General features: G+C 48.0%; 1 protein-coding gene across 1 annotated transcript in view; it reads left to right on the top strand.

Moving 5' to 3' along the window:
- Nucleotides 1-20,944, top strand: part of ARHGAP22 (Rho GTPase activating protein 22) — a 231,944-nt gene that overhangs the window by 171,779 nt on the left and 39,221 nt on the right. The window contains exon 4 of the mRNA XM_065407857.1: nucleotides 14,104-14,311. Within this exon, the coding sequence (XP_065263929.1) occupies nucleotides 14,104-14,311 (208 nt within the window). The remainder of the gene's footprint in view (nucleotides 1-14,103; nucleotides 14,312-20,944) is intronic.

Raw genomic sequence — 20,944 nt, forward strand, 5'->3', positions numbered from 1 at the left:
GTAGCAAAGTGAAACGATGAGTGTGAAATTGACTCAGCAATGAGAGGTTTATGGGGGCATGCTACCAGCAGAGCCAGACACTCCTGAGGTTTGGTTTGGAGAAGCACTCCAATGATCACCCCATTCATTTCCCAGGTACCAAAGCTGCTGAGGTCTGGGGCTCTGGCAAGGTTTGGGGGCACTGGTTTGGATTGGTACTTTATGTGAAGTGATCTACATAGCACTGGTCTGAATAAATACTATTCCCTAGCTCTTATCTATTGCTTTTCATCCCCAGATCACAAAGCAAGTTACAAAGGAGGTCAGTATGATTATCCCCAGTCTGAATATGTCCAACTTCAACTTCCAGCCATTGGGTCGTGTTAAACCTTTGCCTGCTAGATTGAAGAGCCCTTTACCAAATGTATGTTTCCCCATGTTGTTATAGCATTGTGTGGAGAATCAAGTTTTCCAAGGGATATTTGCTCAGATCAGATCGCTGCCTGTTAATGTGAAAGGTATTTTTATGTTGCTCTCGACATTTCATTCTCCAAATATTTCTTTTTGTCATTGTTTAGAGAGAAGCAGACTAATAAGTGGCTAGTTTTGGCGCGGCACTCTGTATGTTGTGGCTAAGCAATGCTCATGGCTGTTTATCATCTTTTTGTTTTCTCCATGCAAACAGTTATAAGCTCAGTTCAGAGAATAAGCCGTGCAGAGTCCGCTGCAGTGTCATTTACTGCGCTGTTTAATGAGGCTCCTTCCCATCATACTTAAGAGAGATGGAAAAACTGTTTAGACAGGATTAGTTGAGTCTCCCCCACTGCTAAGGGAAGATGACCAGTGATATTTAATAACCTTTCAATGCTTGCGCCGTGTCTCATGTTTGTCCTAAATGCAGGTCCGGTTGACACTGCTGAAAATCAGTGTGAGCTGGTTATTTCAGTCAGCATGCAGAGGACTCTTTACTCTGAGGCTTTGATTTTCATTCAGACACCAGTAAATGGCTCCCTGGTCCAGAATACTGGCCCAAGGCGGGGTGGAGTTTTGTTAAGAGGATCTGTCCCAAACATCTGGGAGAGCAGGGAATAGAAGGGAATTGTTCTGTGCCCAGGGAAGGAGGATTGCTAGATGATTTTCTGCTGAGTTTAGCAGTATGACTGATCGTCCTTAATTATTTGACTGCCAGCTTTCCGTTGGCATAAGGAAGTGACCTATCCACTTGAGTTTGTCTGGGATAAGAGATGGGCCTGAAGTGAAAATCCTGGATCTGAATGTGCCCAAACTTTGAAGGAGGTCAGATCTGGATTAAAACTTTAAGACTGGGCCCTACCTCTAAAACAGGGGCGGGCAAACTTTTTGGCCTGTGGGCCGCATCGGGTTTCGTAAATTGTATGGAGGGCTGGTTAGGGGAGGGGGTCGTGGCCCGGCCCCCACCTCCTATCTGCCCTCCTCCCCGGGACTCCTGCCCCCATCCAACCCCCCTGTTCCCTGATGGCCCCTCTGGGACCCCTGCCCCATCCACACACCCCCACTCCCTGTCTCCTGACTGCCCCCGGACTCCCGCCACCCCATCCAACTCCTCCACTCATTTCTGACTCCACCCCCCCCCCCGGACCCTTGCCCCATCCAACCACCCCGTCTCCCTGTCCCCTGACTGCCCCCTTCCAACCCTCCATCCTTCCTGACTGCCCCCCCCCGGGACCCCTGCCCCCATTCAACCCCCTGTTCCATGCCCTCTGACCACCCCGCCCCCTATCCACACCCCCGCCCCCTGACTACCACCCCAACTCTCCTGCCCTCTATCCAACCCCCCCGCTCCCTGCCCCTTACCATGCTGCCTGGAGCACTGGTGGCTGGCGGCGCTACAGCCGCGCCGCCCGGCTGGAGCCGAGCCACGCCACCCAGCTGGAGCCGGGCCACGCCGCCACCACCATGCAGCACAGAGCACTGGGTCAGGCCGGGCTCTGCAGCTGCGCTGCCCCAGGCACTCACAGCCCCGTGGCCCAGAGCATTGTGCCGGCGGCAGAGGGAGCAAGCTGAGGGCACGGGGGAGGGGAGACAGCAGGGGAGGGGTCGGGGGCTAGCCTCCCGGGCCAGGAGCTCGGGGGCCGGGCAGGATGGTCCTGCGGGCCAGATGTGGCCCGTGGGCCGTAGTTTGCCCACCTCTGCTCTAAAAAGAAGCAAACCAAGCCCAGGATCTTACATCCCTGAATATAGCAGCTTGGGCTCAGAATCAGTCTTGCAACCCCCTGGGGAGCTGAGTGAAGGCAGGCAGGTTCCATTCACACAGGGGGTTGGAGTGGAACCTTACAGCAGTTCCTGGGGGCTCACCATCCCTGAGGTCTGCTGTCAGTTTCAGGGGTTGAATTTGGCCTGTTGCAGATGCCAAGCTAGAAACCTGCCCAGGTTTTCGGGGGGGGGGGGGGGGTTATGAGCCTGAGTGAACTTCCCAGCAAGCCTGGGTTGAGTCTGAAGGCTTGTAAAGACATGTGCAGCCAGGTCCCTTTCCCACAGCTCTAGCCCCTACAGACTAACTGCTCGTGAGCGCATACCGGGAGACTCCACCCCCAGCTGCACATTGTGCCGAAGCTGGGGTATCAGGGACCCAAATGGCTCAGCTCCCCAGCAGAACATCCATGGTGGGTATCCTTGCCACATAGCCCTGGAGATCAAGACTCTAGCAACAGAACAAGAGCAGCTCAGGTAGTGGCAGTGTACGCATCCCCCCAGCAACCCCATTCCCCTGGGGAGAGAGGTGGTCAGTCTCCATTGCCCAGTTGGAGCACCTAGTGCCAGTTGTGCTGGTAATTTGTATGCAGTGTTATCAGCAGAGGTACGCCGCTGTTAGCAGCTAGAAATGAGCCCTTTGGAAGACAGTACCCTGGTCACTGAAAACACAAAGGGCTCTGGCTGTAGTTAGAGCAGGAGGGACTTGGTTAGTTTGAGCTTGGAAGGGTAGAAGGGAACACTTGCACCTGTAGGGAGGCTGATGAGCTAATGAGGTAACTAGCTACGAGCTGGATAGCTCTGAGAAGAAAGCAAGCAGTATGAAAGGCTGAGCCAGGGGTCAGGAAGGGGACTCCATGCAACTGCTGCTATGTTATGATGTACCCTGGAGCATAAGCAGTAGTAAAGAGTTAGTATCCTGGTGGACTGTGTGTGTCTGCTCGATTCCCAAAGAAATCCTGCCAGCCAGGGGTTCCAAGAGCTGAAGGGAGAACCCATTCACACCAACTCTCAAATCCTTCTCATGAGTCTAGCAATATTGGGTGTCCATCAATCCACAGCTCCTGGGACCAGGGCTTTCATTTTGATTAAAAAGTATGGTTCTTGCCCTTGTGGTGGCCCAGAAAAGCTTGGAAGTGTGATCCACGTCCAGCCTATTGTCTCAAAACCCAGAAGGCAAATTAAAAGAAAAATCTCATGATTTTAAAGCCAATCTCATGGCAGTTTGGCCTTTGATTCACGATTTCTGAGTGCTTTGGATTGGGAATGCTGTATTCAACATGCACCCCGTCCTTATGAATTAGACTGAGACCTACTTCACGTGGGCCACCCAATGGAGATCAGATGATAACTGTGGCAGAGATAACTGCAATATGACATTGTCCTGCTGTTCCCATGCCCCTATACTGTACCATAAAGGCAACAGCTGGAACCATTAGACTCCTCAGTTCAGATGACGCAAGCTGTATGAATGACTGTATATATGGTATTTTGACCTCAGATAGCCAGAAGCAAATAGGCAGCTGCATCCATGGGAGTTCTCTGAGGGGAACAGCTAGCCAAACATCGGCCCATCTCACGAGTTTGGGATGCTGGTGGGTTATGGGTCACTGATCTGCAGTCCTATGATCCATTTTTTAAATGGAGTGAAGTAAAGCTATTGTATTGTGTCCAAGCTCTGTGGAACCCACTGGTCAGTGTGTTACACATTCTCCTGCTGTGCTTGATCTAGAGGGTGGGTGGATCTCTGGGCTCAAGCTGCAACGACTTATGCCTCTAGCCCTGGAGGTTGCTGGTTCAATACCTGGTGTTTGCCTTCACATTTGCAAACCCCTCCCCATATGGCTGGGCCCCTTAGTTGGTTCTGTCCTGTGGATTATCCTGCTCAGTGCTTCACAGTAACATTGGGTAGCTTCTGTGGGGATGGCTAAAGCAAATGTGGTGCAGCCAATAAGGCTGCTCAGACTCTACCTGGGTTAGACCATGTGAGAAGCTACAAATTAACCTGGAGCTGAGCGGATGTCCCGTGACTGACTCAGGTGGGGAGGGATGCATGTCTGACGTCTAGCACTTGGTATTCAATCAAAATGGCAGGTGGGGGCAACGGACTGTCTGTGGGGCAGCTAATAGCATGAAGGGACCAAGAGCATGGCATGCAGACAGCAACTGTTGCTGAGTTCCCTCGGCTATCAGGAATAGATCTGACAAGCAATTAGAGCATGAATATATTACACAGCCTATAGGGGATGCCTTTGTTAAAACTTGCGACCCATACTTAACTGTTTACACAGGCTGCAGCATGGAGGGTGAGCAAGATCCTACCTGCCTGTCTGTCTCTCTTTCCCCTTGCTGAGGTTGCTGGCTAGCTCTGCATCTCATTGGATATTTCAAATGCTTTCTGCACAAGTCATAATTAATGCCGAGTCGTGGAGCTGAGACCAGATGTGCTGCTGAGATTATCTCCCAGGGCAGACCGGCTGCTCTCCGCTTTCCAGCGTTGGGTGCATGGAAGGCTGCCAGTGCTGGGACTCAGAATGTGTCTGATGCCTGAAGTCAGGACTTTCTTTCTCTGCCGCTCCTGCTGTCTGACGCTGCCTGGCTTCTGCTTGAAGCTCAGTGCCTGCCATGTAGCTGAATGCTGCACAAGAACCAGAGGTACGCAACAGTTTTCCAGAGCTTACTGTTGTTATGGTTTCCCTTTGCTAGAGGAAATGCAGATCTTTGCATTAATACTTGGGTAAGCTCAGACACAGGCTAAATATAACTTCAGTCTTTACAGAGGTAAAACAGTGAGGAGGGTATGATCTAGGGCCAGAAATGCTGTCTTCACCCCCAGACCCAAAACTAGCTGCTAAGGAAGTTTTCGGTGGAGTTTTTTGCAGCTGAATTTGTGTGTGTGTGTGTGTGTGTGTGTGTACGTATATGCATGAGTGAACATGTCTTAACACATATGAATGATGGTCTTTTGTTGAAGGGACTAGAACTAAGGAGATCAGAGTTCAGTTCCCAGCTCCACCAGGGATTCCCTGTTTGACCTTGGGCAAGTCTCATAATCTCTCTGTTCCTCCAGTTCTGATAGTCGTTGTGTCTCTTTCTCCCACTCTGTCTGACTTGTCCAGTTAGAGCATAAGCTCTTAGAAGCAGGAACTTCCTTTGTGTGTGCATGTGCGTGCAGTGCCTTGCACAATTGGGCCTGTAGCTGCTACTGAAATACTAATGATGTGCACTGGAGGGTGTGTGTTGATGTACACAAGTGAGGAAAACGAGTATGTCTGTGCATGATGGTGAATGTGTGTTTGTGTCCACATGCATGGAGGTGAGCATGCATGATGGTGTGTGGGAATGAGGTGTGCGTGTGTGTGTGTGTGTATTTGTGGCTGACCCTGTGCCCATCCATGATTTTGTGTATGTGAGAGTGACAGATGGGGGGGTGGGAGGAGTGTATGAGATAGAGCAGATGTCCATATGTGGGTTAGCATATATGTAACCCTGTGCAAGCTCTTGGGTCTGTGTGTGTTTGTGGTCATGTATGTCTGAGGCTGACAGCTGTGTGTGAGTATGCATGTCCATGCTGAGAATGTATGTGCATGCAAGGATGAGCATGTGTGCTTGAATCTATCTCCCTGTGTGTGTAATAACACACACACACGAATGTTAGCTACACACATCTGCTTTGATCTTTCCATTCTGAGCGTATGCTGAGTGTTGTGTTCTCCTGGAGCAGCGATCTGAGCTAAAGGGAACCAAGATCTGCCTTTCTTGTTTCTCTCTGTAGTTTAGTTGGGATGGAGAAGAATGAAACCAGGAGGAGGATATATTTCCTGCCCACTGCATGTCTGAACAGCATGTTTGAATGCATAGGCCCTGTATGCCTGGAGCTGGTGGGTGAGCTCTTTAGACAGGGACAGAGAGCCAGTCTGTGAGTCAGTGCATCCTTGCTGGCTTGGTTTTCTGCAGAGATCCACCTAACTCTTTAAAGAACAGAGGCAGCTTGTTGGAACTCCCCACCCCCCAATTGTTCTAACCCATTTGTCTGGTATCTATTGGATCTTCCAGAGATTAAAGATGTGGTCCCAGGCATGTTCTTTTACTGCTTTGAAACCAAACAAAACGCCTGACTCTAGATAAGGATAGGACAAGAGCAGTTAACTGTTTGGGTGCCAATAGCTTTGGGCCTGATTTCTAGTCTAACCCTGGCTGGCGGGTCTATAGGCTGAGTGGCATTGGCTCCCACATCTGCTGGGATGGGAAGAGAGAGCAGCGCAGGGCAGTAACGTCTTCCAACCGGATGATCAAAGACTGAGAGCAAAGCGCTGCCAAATTCAGCGGGAGCTGCAGGCACCGGTGATTAAAAACAGGCCTGAGCCTCCAAGAGCCAACGGATTGAGCTGTGTGGAATTGGCTCCTAGTTTGCTTTTTGTTTCAAAGTTAGGACAAAGCCAATCCAGCCTTGGGGTGGGGGAGGCAAAGGGACCATGTGGCTGCCTCCTTTTAACAAGCCCTTGTTGGGCAGGGCTGGATGAGCTAGGAGATGCAGAAGGGAGACCAATTCAAAGAGAGTACGGTAGCACCTCACTCTGTACCCTCCACCTCCGGTGGTGTGGAATGCCATGCCCGGGCTCCGGATCTGAAAGCTCCAGCTGACACTGCCTGGGGGTGTTAGCTGGAGGTCAGTAGCAGACCCCTGAACTGCTGTATGGTCTAGCCATTGGGGGCAGAGCATAGTGCCACATTGTGTGTATGTGTTTGGGGCGGGGGAGAGGCCTCGTCTGCTCCGGAGCAGCAATAAAGTAGCTTTAATCCCATCCTCTCTGTCGAAGAGGTGGCTGAATCCTCACCTCCTTCCCAGCAGTGTCCATATTGCCTCTTCTCTTCCTCCCAGCCCCACGCGTGTAGTCAGAAAGAGAAAAGGCCCTGAAAATTACTGGCAAGTTATGTGGGGGGAGGGGGACAGGGAGGGAGAGGGATGTGTAGGCATGGGGGTGGGGAGGGAAGAGATTTCTGATAGAGGCTGGAGCTCCCTGGCAGGAAGACTGCCGTCCTGTGACACTGCCTCCGAAGTCTCCCATAGCTTGAGCATCCTGTGAACATGGATCTCCTTTCCCGGAAGAAAGCGATTGTCACACAAGAGCCTCAGTTCCAAGAGGAAGAGGTGTGCTTGTGGTAGGGTTACCATATTCAAACATTTAAAAAAGAGGACACTCCACGGGGCCCCGGTCCTGCCCCCAGCCCCGCCCCTTCCCTGCCCCGGCCCCACCCAACTCCACCCCTTCCCCACCCCCATTCCAACCCTTTCCCCAAAGTCCCTGCCCCAACTCTGCCCCCTCCTCTGAGCACCCCACATTCCCCCTCCTCCCTCCCGCTCTGATCTTGGTTGGGGGTTGCTAAGTGCTTCCCTGCTCCCCACTCGCCCTGCAGCCCCTGCACCCCCCCCTCCTGCAGCCTCTGTGCCCCCTGCTCCCCCACTGGCCCTGCATCCCCCCCCCGCCCCTGCAGCCTCTGCGCCCCCCACCTGCCCTTCCCCTGCGCCCCCCTGCCCCTGCAGCCTCTATGCCCCTGCCTGCCCTCCGCCCCTGCAGCCTCTGCACCTCACCGCCTGCCCTGCCCCTGTGCCCCCCTGCCCCTGCCTGCCCTGCTCCTCCTCGCCCTGCAGACCCTGTGCCCCCTGCTCCCCACTCACCCTGCACCCCCCGCCCCTGCAGCCTCTGCGCCCCCATCTGCCCTGCCCCTGCAGCCTCTATGCCCCTGCCTGCCCTGCTCCTCCTCGCTCTGCAGCCTCTGCACCCCCCCGCCTGCCCAGCTCCCCCGCTCCCCCGGCAGCCTCTCCCTGACGGGGGCTTCGGATGCTCAGCGGCGACCGGGGCAGCGCGGGTCCCTGCAGCCCCGGCACACGCTGCACTCCCTGCCCCGCGCCGCAGCCTCCTTCCTGCCGCGCGGGGTGATGGGGCCGCAGGAAGGGTCCCCCAGTGGCCGGGGAGTCCCCGCCCGTGAGGGAAGCCCGAGCTGTTGGCTGGGCCCGGCCTCCCTGTGGTCCTGCGGGCTTGGCTGGGGCACGCGGTCCGCCCGGCCTCCGGGGGCAGCAGCGGCCCCTTCGCCGCCTTCTGCGGCTGCGCCCCCCTTCCCCCGCCCGAGCTCGCTACAATGTAGCCGGGCGGCTGGGCTGCACTGCGGACCCGGCGGGTCGTGCTGGGGCCAGGCGGACCCTGGCTTATGCTGCCTCCCTATTTCCCCGGACATGTCCGGCTTTTTGGCAATTCCCCCCCGGACGGGGATTTGAGTACCAAAAAGCCGGACATGTCCATATGGTATGGACGTATGGTAACCCTAGCTTGTGGGAGATAATGGGAGATGGAGCCTTTCATCTCCTAGCTGCTGCTTAGAGCCTGGCAAAAGCCAGAAATGACTACGGAAGAGGGGGAATAGTCTGGGGTGATTTTGAACCCATTCAGCTGGGATCAAAGTTCAACTCAAAACCAGATGGTACTAGGAAAGGAAGCCTGGAAACAGGCTCAGAGAGCAGGCAGAGTGGAAAATAAAACAGAGGCTGTGAAGGGAGCTGCAAAGACAGGGGGACAGAGTCTAGCAGAGTAAATGTCTCTGCTCCTCTGTTCATAGCTAGTGAGCAGCCTTATTATTGGGGAGCTCCAGTAACTGAGAGAGGCCAAATGCACCCTGCTTGTTGGCAGCCTCAGCAGGGAAGTCAAGACTGTATGGGGCTATGCAGACATCTCCTCTCACATGTAGAGTCAGGGTTGAGCTGTGGCTATAGGATAGTGTAGGGAAGCATGTTTTGCTGCTGCCATGCTAAAAGTGTCAGGTGCTGTGGGGACTCTGGACACCAGAGCTGTCAGTCCGGCACAAAATTCACTTAAAAACTTAGTTTTTGGTTTTTGAAAGAAGACCTCTTCTAGAACCACATACAATGCTGAGTGTCATAGAATAGGCACTTCTGTTTACCCTGAGCCATAACACAAGAACAAGGGGGCTGGCCGCTTGATTAGTTTAAAAAGCAACAGCTAAAAAAAAAATAGGGGGAGATTAGTTTTTTACAGAACTTATTGTTAACCTGTGGAACTCCCTGACCTGGGATATTATTGAGACATATAGCTCAGCTAAGCTTCACAAGTGGATTAGACACTGATATAAATAAGAATTTAAATTGGCATGGACACTGGCTAGGATTAGATTGACACAGGTGATCAATCCCCATTCTTCAGTAAACTGATCACTAGTTGGTGTCAGCAGGGGAGTTCCTTCCTGCACACTAACCATGATACAGTAATGCACAATTAGGTATATTACCAGGGGAGGTTAACCCTTACTCTGAAGCCTCAACTACTGATCACTAGCAGAGACAGCATCCTGGACTAGAGGGCCCAATCCTGCACACTATTCAGGCATATCTTCCTTGAAGTCAGTGGGAAGAATCTCAGCAAGGAGTGTCCAGGATTGGGCCAAATATGGCTCATATATCTGATCTAGTATGGCAGCTCCATTGAAAGACAGCAAATGGTGATTGGGAAAACTTCCTGCTAGGAGTCCTGCACCTACCATGAAAGCATCAGTAAAATAAACATGGAACATGAGGTCCTGTGGTTAATATTGGGATAGTAAGTGGGGTGTTAAAAACAACAAAACATCTCCACTGCTCTACAGCCAAAATGCTTCTGAAATAAATGTAGTCAAACTTTACTAATTCTGGGTCACTGAGAACGAAAATGATGCTTAAAATTGTTGATTGGCTCTAGTTTTCAAGATATGCTATTGGGTCAGTATATACGACCCTTGACTTGGGAATGGCGGAGGATACGTGAGTTATAAAGGGAAGGGATCTCAATTTAAACCAGAAATGACTAAAATACATCTTTGACTGGATCTATGAATAAATCTATGACTGGGTTTGGACAGTACTTGCTTTTTAGGCAAAACAATGAATGATGCAATCTGAAGCTGGTATTGTGTCATACATGATATGAATTGCATCATGTTATTCCTAGAAGTCATGGATGATGCAATCATAACAAAGCTTACATCACTCTGCTGAACAAATTGCCCTATATCAGCTCTAGAAATCATACAGTGTTGTGCTCTCTTATTTGTCAGTGTTTGATTTTGCAAAGGGACACATTTCTGTTTAGCCAAAGTGAGCAGAGATGCCTCGTACTTGTGTGAACAGTGCAGGTAACTTCTGCTATGTTTGTGGTGAAGTGACTTTTGCATCACAAAAGCGCAGTATAACCACTATGGTTAAGAAAGCCTATCACCTTTATTTTGGCTGCAAAATTGGAGATCAGGACAAGAGGTGGGCCCCACACAGATGCATCAACACTTGTGCAACAAATCTTGGCCAGTGGTTGAACAGGAAAAGGAAATCTATGCCTTTTGCAGTGCCAATGATTTGGAGAGAGCCAACAGATCATACCAGCAATTGTTACTTCTGCATGGTGCCTCCAGTTGGGAAAGGTGTGTCAAAGAAGAAAAAGTGGACTGTGCATTATCCAAACATTCCATCAGCTATACGCCCAGTACCCCACGGAGAAGGACTGCCGGTTCCTGATGCACCAGAATCATTCTCACTTTAGTCAGACGAGGAAGAGGATGAAACTTCTGGTCCTGAACCATCAATGTCACAGGACCCACATTTTCTCCCATCCTCCTCCTCTGAACCACACCTCATAACACAAGGTGAACTGAATGACCTTGTCAGGGATTTGGAACTACCCAAGAGTAAGGCAGAGCTGTTGGGCTCCAGACTACAGCAGTGGAATCTCCTGGCAGGTGATGTTAGGGTTTCCATGTTCCGTGACCGTCAAAAGGATCTTGTCCCATTCTTCTTCATGGAAGGTGATCTTGTAGCCTGCAACAACATCGATGGTGTGATGGCAGCCCTCAACATCGTTCACGATCCAGATGAGTGGAGACTGTTCACTGATTCATCGAAGACGAGTCTTAAAGCTGTTTTACTGCATAATGGCAATGTTTTGCCATCAATTCCAGTTGGTCATGCAGTCCATATGAAGGAAACCTATGACAACATGAACCAACTTTTGAGGTGCATAAACTATGACCAACATCAGTGGCAGCTTTGTGGCGATTTGAAGGTTGTTGCTCTCTTGCTTGGTCTGCAGACTGGATACACAAAGTACTGCTGTTTTCTCTGCGAATGGGATAGTCGTGCAAGAGATTCCCACTACATCAAGAAAGATTGGCCACTCTGACAGTCATTGGAGCCCGGGAGGAAAAGTGTTCAGCATCCACCACTTGTTGAATCAAGGAAGATTTTGTTACCACCCTTACACATCAAGCTGGGTCTGATGAAGAACTTTGTCAAGGCCATTGACAAAACACAAGCAGCTTTCAAGTACCTCCGTGGAAAATTTCCAAGGTTAAGTGAAGCTAAGATAAAGGAAGGTGTCTTTGTTGGTCCTCAGATTCGTGAACTTCTTCGAGATGATGCATTTGACCATGCACTGCGTGGCAAGGAAAAGACGGCATGGAAAGCCTTCCAGTTAGTGGCAATAAATTTTCTCAGAAACAACAAGGCAGACAACTACAGGTTGTTGGTGGGAAAACCTCCTCAAGGCATACAAAAGCCTTGGTTGCAACATGTCACTAAAGATAGATTTTTTGCACTCTCATCTAGATTTTTTTCCACCGAACTGCGGAGCAGTGAGCGACGAGCACGGTGAGCGATTTCACCAGGACATTGCAACAATGGAGAAACGCTATCAGGGCAAATGGAGCCCATCAATGCTTGCAGACTATTGCTGGACAGTGACAAGAGATGCTCCATTTAATGAATACAAGAGACAAGCCAAGAAGTGCCGAGTAGACACTAAATAGGACTAAACTATGTACAGAATAGTTTTTTGCCTTTTGTTTCATAATAAATTTTATTTATATAACCCTTTTGCTGATTTTTAAAGTGTTACATAAACAGGACAGGTGAAATATTATCATGTAAAGCAACCATAAACACATGAAAAGACCTAGGTTTACAATTTATGATTAAAACTCTACTATCTACACAATATACATAGACATAAAATGTAAAAACTTAAATATCTTAGAAACAGTAGCCAATCAGTTGTTTTAATTGTCATATTTGAATTCAGCACATCAAAATACATAATAAATAGCACATTTTATCTCTGAAGCAGACGATTTCTCAAAAATTGTAGACCAGTGTAATCTAACAATGTTGACTATCTGGCATATTATAATCTTATGCATAGAACATACCTGACATTATTCCTAGGAAATTGGCTCTGAGTACAGTATGAACCTGGTTCTGTATGCTGCTATATCTTCAGAGCCATCAGATTAATTATGGGTACAATGGAAAGTCTCCTATTGACATCAATGGGCTTGGGATCAGGCTGCATATGTGCCATGGTCTGGTTGCATCTGAAATTGAATAGATTTGGGGATTATACCCTTTATCTGAAATCTCTGTTCTGAGCAGGGTCAATTGCTTGAATGCTGCTTCTCCTACGCCCCCACGGCCACATCTTGAGCAGCAGAACTAAGGGTTCAGAATGCATATGTTAGGCCACGCAGCTGAATGGGGCCCTAGCAGTGGGGATTGACCGTGGGATCTTTGAATCTAAAAGCATGAGGCTGTAGTATCCGAGCTAAGAAATCATGCTCTGTTAGCTCAGGCTATAGCAGGCCCAGCCACCAATAGAGGGAGACAGAGTGCCACACGGAGTGGGTTACATACATGGAGCAGGTGTGGCTTACATTTACACATGACCATACAGGAGCATACTGTATGTATGGCGCATTAGGGTGCATCCAATGTGTGGTAAGTAAAGGTGCTCATGATTGAATAGTGGGGTAGCTGTTTCTTCTAGGAAAGCAGCTTAATTGTGTTTATGATGGAGTGTTCCAGTTAATTTTCATTGTGTGTTCAGTGGAACAGGTCTATGGAGAGGCAGCATTTCTCCATGGCATTCAGTGCTTTCGTGGACTGCACCCCCAGAGCCCCCTTCCATGTTCTTTGGGTTGGAGCACGTGCATTAATTACTGTACAGCACAGTGCGGGACTGTCACTTGCTATGTGTTTGTACAGTACTTAGCACCCTGGGGCCCAAGCTGGATGGTGGCCTGAGGTGCTACTGCAAATACATGGTAAATAATCCCAGTGAAGGCCGCAAAGGAGACTGATTAGTTAGCTGAGATGGTTGAAAATGAAATGTAAAAGTAAAGGCCCCTGGTCAGGAAGGATCTTTCACAGCAGTGAGTGTGTTACCACTAATTCCTGGGTCTGTGGCTGGGTCCAGCGTGGGTTATTACATCCTGCCTGCTTACCGTTCCCCTGGCAGTGTCAGTGGGGGACATTAGTCTTCACTTCCTGTCCCAAGCTTCATTTCTTTTCGGAGCTGTTGGGCTGGGTTGCTGTGAGCTGTTAAATAGCAGCTGTGTCCCTTCCCAGAGGTGGGTGTGCTCCAGTGGTAGATTCTGATGTGCCAAGTCAGTGCATCCATTTAAAAATGGGGCTCCTTTGGATCAAAGGCGCTGTGTCAATGCAATCACCCGGTCTACCATAAAGATGGAGAACAGCTGCAAGTCATCAAAACCAGTGTTGAATTCTTTTATACCTTTCTTGGGAGGAAAATTTTGCCCTTAGTTGGGCACCTGCCAATGACCCAGTGGAAGCTCTGGTTGCATATGTCAGGGCAGAATTTGGCCTATAGTATTTTTCATTCTAAGTAGAAGAAAATTATGAGTTTGTAATTTTTCCTGGTTGATTTTTGCTGATCCTGGTAATAACTGGATTCATGTTCCAGTTTTGCTTCCTTCATGTGAAATATAACTCCCACCCTGACCCCATCCCATCCGCTGGCTTGTGGTGAATAAAAACTAATGCCAGGGTGCGTCTTTCATTGGCAGGGATCTTCGGGCAGCGATTGGAAGACACGGTGCAATACGAGCGAAAGTACGGCCTGCGGCTGGCCCCACTGCTGGTGGAGCAATGTGTGGATTTTATCCGGGAGCGAGGCCTCACCGAAGAAGGGCTCTTTCGCATGCCTGGTCAAGCCAACCTTGTCAAGGACCTGCAGGATTCATTTGATTGTGGAGAGAAGCCCCTCTTTGACAGGTGAGTTGGTATCTTAGTTGCTCAAGGCGAGCGCCAAACTCTTGATCGTTAACACATGTTTCTGTAACATCCCTGGCTTCTGATAACATCCCAGATGTGGCAGTCTTGGAAGATGCTCATTTTCAACTGTGGTTCTCTTTATTTAACACGCTCTCTATGGGCTCAGTCCTGCAAGGTCCACTGGGCTCTGTTCCTGGGTGTTTAAGCATGACCTGAAATTTGAGCATGTGCCTAGTTGATGAGACTGCTCATGTGCTTAAAGATAGGCACACGCTGAAGTGCTTTGCTGGGCTGGAGTGCTCAGCAGCTTACGGGAGGATCAAGACATAGAACAGATGTCACATGAACGACACTCTGTCTGGGCAGGGTGTCTGACCACCTGTTCCCATAGGGTCCTCTCACCACGCGCTAGGTCTCCACAAGACCTAGGCAGTTTTTTTCTTCCCCTTTGACTGGTCTGAAGTCTCGGTCAGAAGCACCAAAGGGATGTCCCCTGGCCCTTACACCTGAAGTTTGGAGAGCTGGTTAACAATTTTCCACCAAAACAATTTTTTTCAACAAAAATGGCTTCTTGATAAAAATGGAAATGTTTGCCCTGAAATTCCAGCAACTGGAACAGTTTTGGGTTGAAAACTGAAAAATAGCTGCTTTTTGTTGGGAGAAAATTGAAACATTTCTCCATTTACAACCCCCCCCCCCCCAAAAGTCAGAGAATTTTGACAAAAATATTGATCATTTCTGGTTTTATTGAAAATTTTCACAAGGGGAAAACTAATTTCCTATCCAGAAATGAGGAGTGCCTGCTGTGCGGGGGGGGGGGAGAAAAGGCCCACCCGGACCTGCCAAGTGACTTTTATAGTATCATCGAATTTAAGGCCAGATCCTCTAGCCTGACCTCCTTTATATCACAGGCCACCAGCCCCCGCACACTAAACCCAGGACCAAAATGAGACCAAATATTACAACCTGCAGGAGACTAGATTCTTATGTGCCACAGGCAGAGACTAGGAGGGACTGAGGTGCAGCAGGCCCGAGGCCCCGTAATGGCTGGGAAATTACTGACATATCCAGATAATCCTGACAAGTGACCCGCACCCCACACTGCAGAGGAAGGTGAACCACCCCCCCCCCCCGCCCCTCTCCAAGCTCCCTGCCAATCTGACCTGGGGGGACATCCCACCTATGGCGCTGCGAATGTGAGCAGGAACTAGCCAGCCATGCACCTGAGAGAGAGAGAGAGAGAGAATGCTCAGTGCCCGCTCAGAGCCCTGTCCCATCTTGTCCAATGTCCCATCCCCAGCCGTGGCCGTCCCTGTTGCTTCAGAGGAAAGAGATTTAAAAAACCCTCCCAGAATACAGGGGGGAGAACAGTGTCTAGCCAAATACGCCCAACATTGCAGCCCTGAGCCTCTCCTGAACATACGTGCAGTTTGCCAAACTACACAGTGCTTTTAGAAATGGGCCCCCCCACCGGTAACCCTGCGCAGTTGAACCCCAGGGAGATTTGATCCAGGTCCAGATGCTGCGAGAGTTTGGATCCTAATATCGTGACCGTGACCTGTTGCTAGTGATTTTGGTGGGTGAGATCATTTTCACTGGTGATCTAAGCAGCACTTGAACCCGGGTCTTGTGGCCAGACCCCTAAGCAATGATGCCACCATCTCTTTGCCCCTGCAAGCCAGCCTACACTTTGTCTGTCTGTGCCCCCCACGCTTTCTGCTGCAGGAAGAGGTAGCATGGGCCTGAGTGGGGGATGCTGGGTTGCTCATTTCCAGCCTGGGAGGAATGTCTTTAAGAGTTTACTGAAGACATTCTTCCAATTCTTCCCTCCCCATCTCCACTTCCGGGCCACCCGTCCTTCCCTCTTTGATTCTTAACCACAGTCAATATTTGCTCGCTCAATGGCACTATCCAAGTGGAGTCCACCCCCTCCTCCACATGGCTGGATGACTCCTTACATTGTGGTTCAGCTTCCTGCTGGGATGGGGGGAAGGGGGTGGGGGGAAGGCACGTGGCTCCCGTCCTCCAGCTCAGCAGATGGGAAAAATCAACTTGCCACTCTTCTGGGTGCCCGCGATGGTGCTGCTGGGAATGAAACCCCATGAAACCGCCTCTGCACTTCGCTTTGGGAAAGCTTTGATTGAGTGCACGCCTTCCTCTCGCGTCTCCTAGGGCTTGTCTGTACGGGGATACTCAGGAAAGTGAAGATGAATTAGCTAAAGGCACAAAGTTAATTTAATTTGCTTTAGCTTCAGCCTCCTTCAAAGGGAATTCAGCTGCAACGAACTGAGGTCACTTTACTTCTGAATGAGAGTGTCCACACAGAAGTTTAATGCATTTTAACTTCACACCTTTAGTTAATTCAGCTTGTCCCCTGGTACACGAGCCCTAAGATAGCTGTAGCTCCAGAACAGGTGCAGCCTTGGCAGTGTTAGGGCAAGCTTCCCTGACACCTGATACTGCTCCCACTGAATTCAATCCTACTTGCAGGTGCCTATCGGAGGGCAGAAGTTGGCTCTTTATGTAGGGAGAAGTGGCTCTGTTTGCTTTTGCAGAAGAGATTTGGGTCTTGTACTTTCCAAGGGCAAGGGAGAAGTGGGGTGGGGGGGCAGAGGGGCTGATAACACAGCTTGTTAGCTCAGTTGGTTCTAGGAGATTTTTCTGCCTTCTTGGGCCAGGTGAGAATTTGCTGCTGGCATATCTGAACCTAAAGCCAGATTTGGAATTGAGCCCAAACTGTGAACCCCAATTTCAGCCTACTCTGACTCTGACCACCCATTTGCTGGCCCATCTCTGCTGCATAGTTACTGTTATCCTGTATTACAATCAGACCTTTCTTTACATGTGCCCATGAAGCAGAGGCCTAGCTGTGGTGGAGACTGTCATTGTCCAAACCAGTGCAAGCTTGGGAGTAAACTGGTGTAAACTCCTGTTTTGATGCCCTTATCTTAGGGCTTGTCTTCACTATGGGGGTAAGTGGACCTAAGTTTCGCTACTCCAGCTAGCGGTGTCTTCACTGCGCTGCGTTGACGGGAGACACTCTCCGGTCGAATTCTCTTACTCTTCTCAGAGAGCTGGAGTACCGGGGTCGACCAGAGAGCGCTTGCCATCGATTTAGCAGATCCCTGCAGCAGCGTCGATCTCCAAGTGAAGACCAGCCCTTAGTTTGAGTAGCTTACTTCAGTTTAGCATGAACCTCTTCCTAATCAACTCAAGTTACACCAAAAACAAAAAAAAGCCACAGTTAACCAAAATAAGTGTCTAGACAGGGGTTTGCACGGGTTTAGCTAAACTGGTTTAAAATCAGACCTTTAGCTAAATTGGCATAACTCTCCATATCAGTCCTCTTAATTCTGAACATCCTGCCTTTGGCCAATTAAAGTCTGAAACACGTCCATTAGCATTGTTTGTTTTTTCATAGAATTAGATCAGCTAACGTGCACAGTATAGCTAAGGCTGGCGGGAGCAGACAGGCAATGAAAGAGCAAATTGTATAGCTAAAGCTGAAGGGAGAGGATGGGGAACAGGCTGACCAGCTCCTTACACATCTAACTATAATATGTAGGCAAAAAAGGTGCATGATCCTCAAGGACTTCAGTTTGTGTGACATATGCTGGTGGTCTCATGCTGCGAGTACTAAAACATCCCTGGAATTTCTAAATATTGTAGGAAATTGTCATGTAACTCAAAAAGTGTTGCCGCTAACCTGGGGGAACTCTATATTAGACCTTGTCGTAACAGATAAAAAGGAACTGATCACAGAACTAAAAATTAATGGTAGCTTAGGTACAAGTAATCATGACTTGATCACATTTATAATGTGTAAACAGAATAAAGTCCACTCCAGTGATATATATATACACATGCGGTGCTTTAAAAAGGACAATTTCACAAAGCAGGAAACAATTTTGAGTCAGATCTGCTGACAGGAATAATTTAATCATAAATTGTTTTAAGAACATTGTACTTAGATGCCCCAAAAGCCAACATTGAGGAATATAATTGTAGCTGCTTTCACTGCCCCTTTAAACCTGGTCATTTTTTAAACTAATATGGCCTTCTTCCTCACCGCTGGCTTTTTGGGCATCTAAGTAAAATGTTCTCATAACAATTCCCAACTACCACTCCCATTTTTCTGATTAAATTATTCCTGTCAGCAGAGCTGACTCAAAATTGTTTCCTGCTTTGTGAAATTGGTCTTTTTTAAAGCTCCACGTGTATGTATGTATATATATATATATATATCACTGGACTGGACTTTATTCTGTTGGCATATTATAAATGTGATTAAGTCATGATTACTTATATACATTGTGTGTGTGTGTGTGTGTGTGTGTGTGTGTGTGTGTGTGTGTGTGTGTGTGTGTGTGTGTGTGTATAAAACAAATGGAAGAAAGGGAAAGTTGATAGTAAGGAATATAAATCAGAAGCTAAGAATTGGAGAAAATTGATAAGGGAAGCAAAGCTACAGCCAGCAGAGTAAAGGACACCAAGACATTATACAAGTATATTAGGAACAAAAAAATCCTGACAATAGTACTGGCCCATAACTAGATGGAAATGGTAGAATTATTAATAATAAAGCAGAAAAGGCAGAAGTGTTGAATAAATATTTTTGTTCTATATATGGGTAAAAACCAGATGATGTAGTCTCATTGTGTGATGATAACACCTTTACCATTAGTATCTCAGGAAGATGTTACACAGCAGCTACTAAAGTTAGACATTTTAAAAATTTAAAACTTTCTTCCAGGAGTTTTAAAAGAGTTGGCTGAGGGGCTTGCTTGACTTTTGTTGTTGATTAGAATACTAAGAATAAAATTGTCAGACACATAGAAGAACATAAATTGTTGGGCAAAAGTCAACATGGTTTCTCTAAAGGGAAATCGTGTCTTACTAATCTATTAGAGTTCTTTGAAGGGGTCAACAAACATGTGGACAAGGGGGATCCAGTGGACATAGTGTACTTAGATTTCCAGAAAGCCTTTGACAAGATCCCTCACCAAAGGCTCGTACGTAAATTAAGTTGTCATGGGATAAAAGGGAAGGTCCTTTCATGGATTGAGAACTGGTTAAAAGACCAGGAACAAAGGGTAGGAATTAATGGTAAATTCTCAGAACGGAGAGGGGTAACTAGTGGTGTTTCCCAAGGGTCAGTCCTAGGACCAATCCTATTCAACTTATTCATAAATGATCTGGAGAAAGGGGTAAACAGTGAGGTGGCAAAGTTTGCAGATGATACTAAACTGCTCAAGGTAGTTAAGACCAAAGCAGACTGTGAAGAACTTCAAAAAGATCTCACAAAACTAAGTGATTGGGCAACAAAATGGCAAATGAAATTTAATGTGGATAAATGTAAAGTAATGCACATTGGAAAAAATAACCCCAACTATACATACAATATGATGGGGGCTAATTTAGCTACAACAAATCAGGAAAAAGATCTTGGAGTCATCGTGGATAGTTCTCTGAAGATGTCCACGCAGTGTGCAGAGGCGGTCAAAAAAGCAAACAGGATGTTAGGAATCATTAAAAAGGGGATAGAGAATAAGACGGAGAATAGATTATTGCCCTTATATAAATCGATGGTACGCCCACATCTTGAATACTGCGTACAGATGTGGTCTCCTCATCTCAAAAAAGATATACTGGCACTAGAAAAGGTTCAGAGAAGGGCAACTAAAATAATTAGGGGTTTGGAGAGGGTCCCATATGAGGAGAGATTAAAGAGGCTAGGACTTTTCAGCTTGGAAAAGAGGAGACTAAGGGGGGATATGATAGAGGTATATAAAATTATGAGTGATGTAGAGAAAGTAGATAAGGAATAGTTATTTACTTATTCCCATAATACAAGAACTAGGGGTCACCAAATGAAATTAATAGGCAGCAGGTTTAAAAGAAATAAAAGGAAGTTCTTCACACAGCGCACAGTCAAGTTGTGGAACTCCTTACCTGAGGAGGTTGTGAAGGCTAGGACTTTAACAGCATTTAAAAGAGAACTGGATAAATTCATGGAGGTTAAGTCCATTAATGGCTATTAGCCAGGATGGGTAAGGAATGGTGTCCCTAGCCTCTGTTTGTCAGAGGGTGGAGATGGATGGCAGGAGAGAGATCACTTGATCATTACTTGTTAGGTTCACTCCCTCTGGGGCACCTGGCATTGGCCACTGTCGGTGGACAGGATACTGGGCTAGATGGACCTTTGGTCTGACCCAGTACGGCTGTTCTTATATTCTTATGTAATACTGGGGAAGTTCCATAAGATTAGAAGAAAGCCCATTTAGTGCCAATATTTAAAAGATGTAAATGAGATGACCCAGGTAATTATACCCATGTTAGTCTGACATTGATCCAGGACAAGATAATGGAGGGGCTGAAATAGGATCCAATGAATAAAGAATTAAAGGCCGATAATATAATTAATGCCCATTAACATGGGGTTATGGAAAATAGATCCTTTCAAACAAATCTGATTTTTTTATTACAAGGGTTTGGTTGATAATGGTAATAGTGTACTGTTGTATGCTTAGACTTCTGTAAGGCATTTGACCTGGTACTGCACGGCATTTTGATTTTAAAAATTAGGATGATATAAAATTAACATGGCACACATTAAAAGAATTAAAATCTGGC

This window comes from Emys orbicularis, chromosome 7 (genome assembly GCF_028017835.1).
Source record: "Emys orbicularis isolate rEmyOrb1 chromosome 7, rEmyOrb1.hap1, whole genome shotgun sequence".
Classification (NCBI taxonomy): domain Eukaryota; kingdom Metazoa; phylum Chordata; order Testudines; family Emydidae; genus Emys; species Emys orbicularis.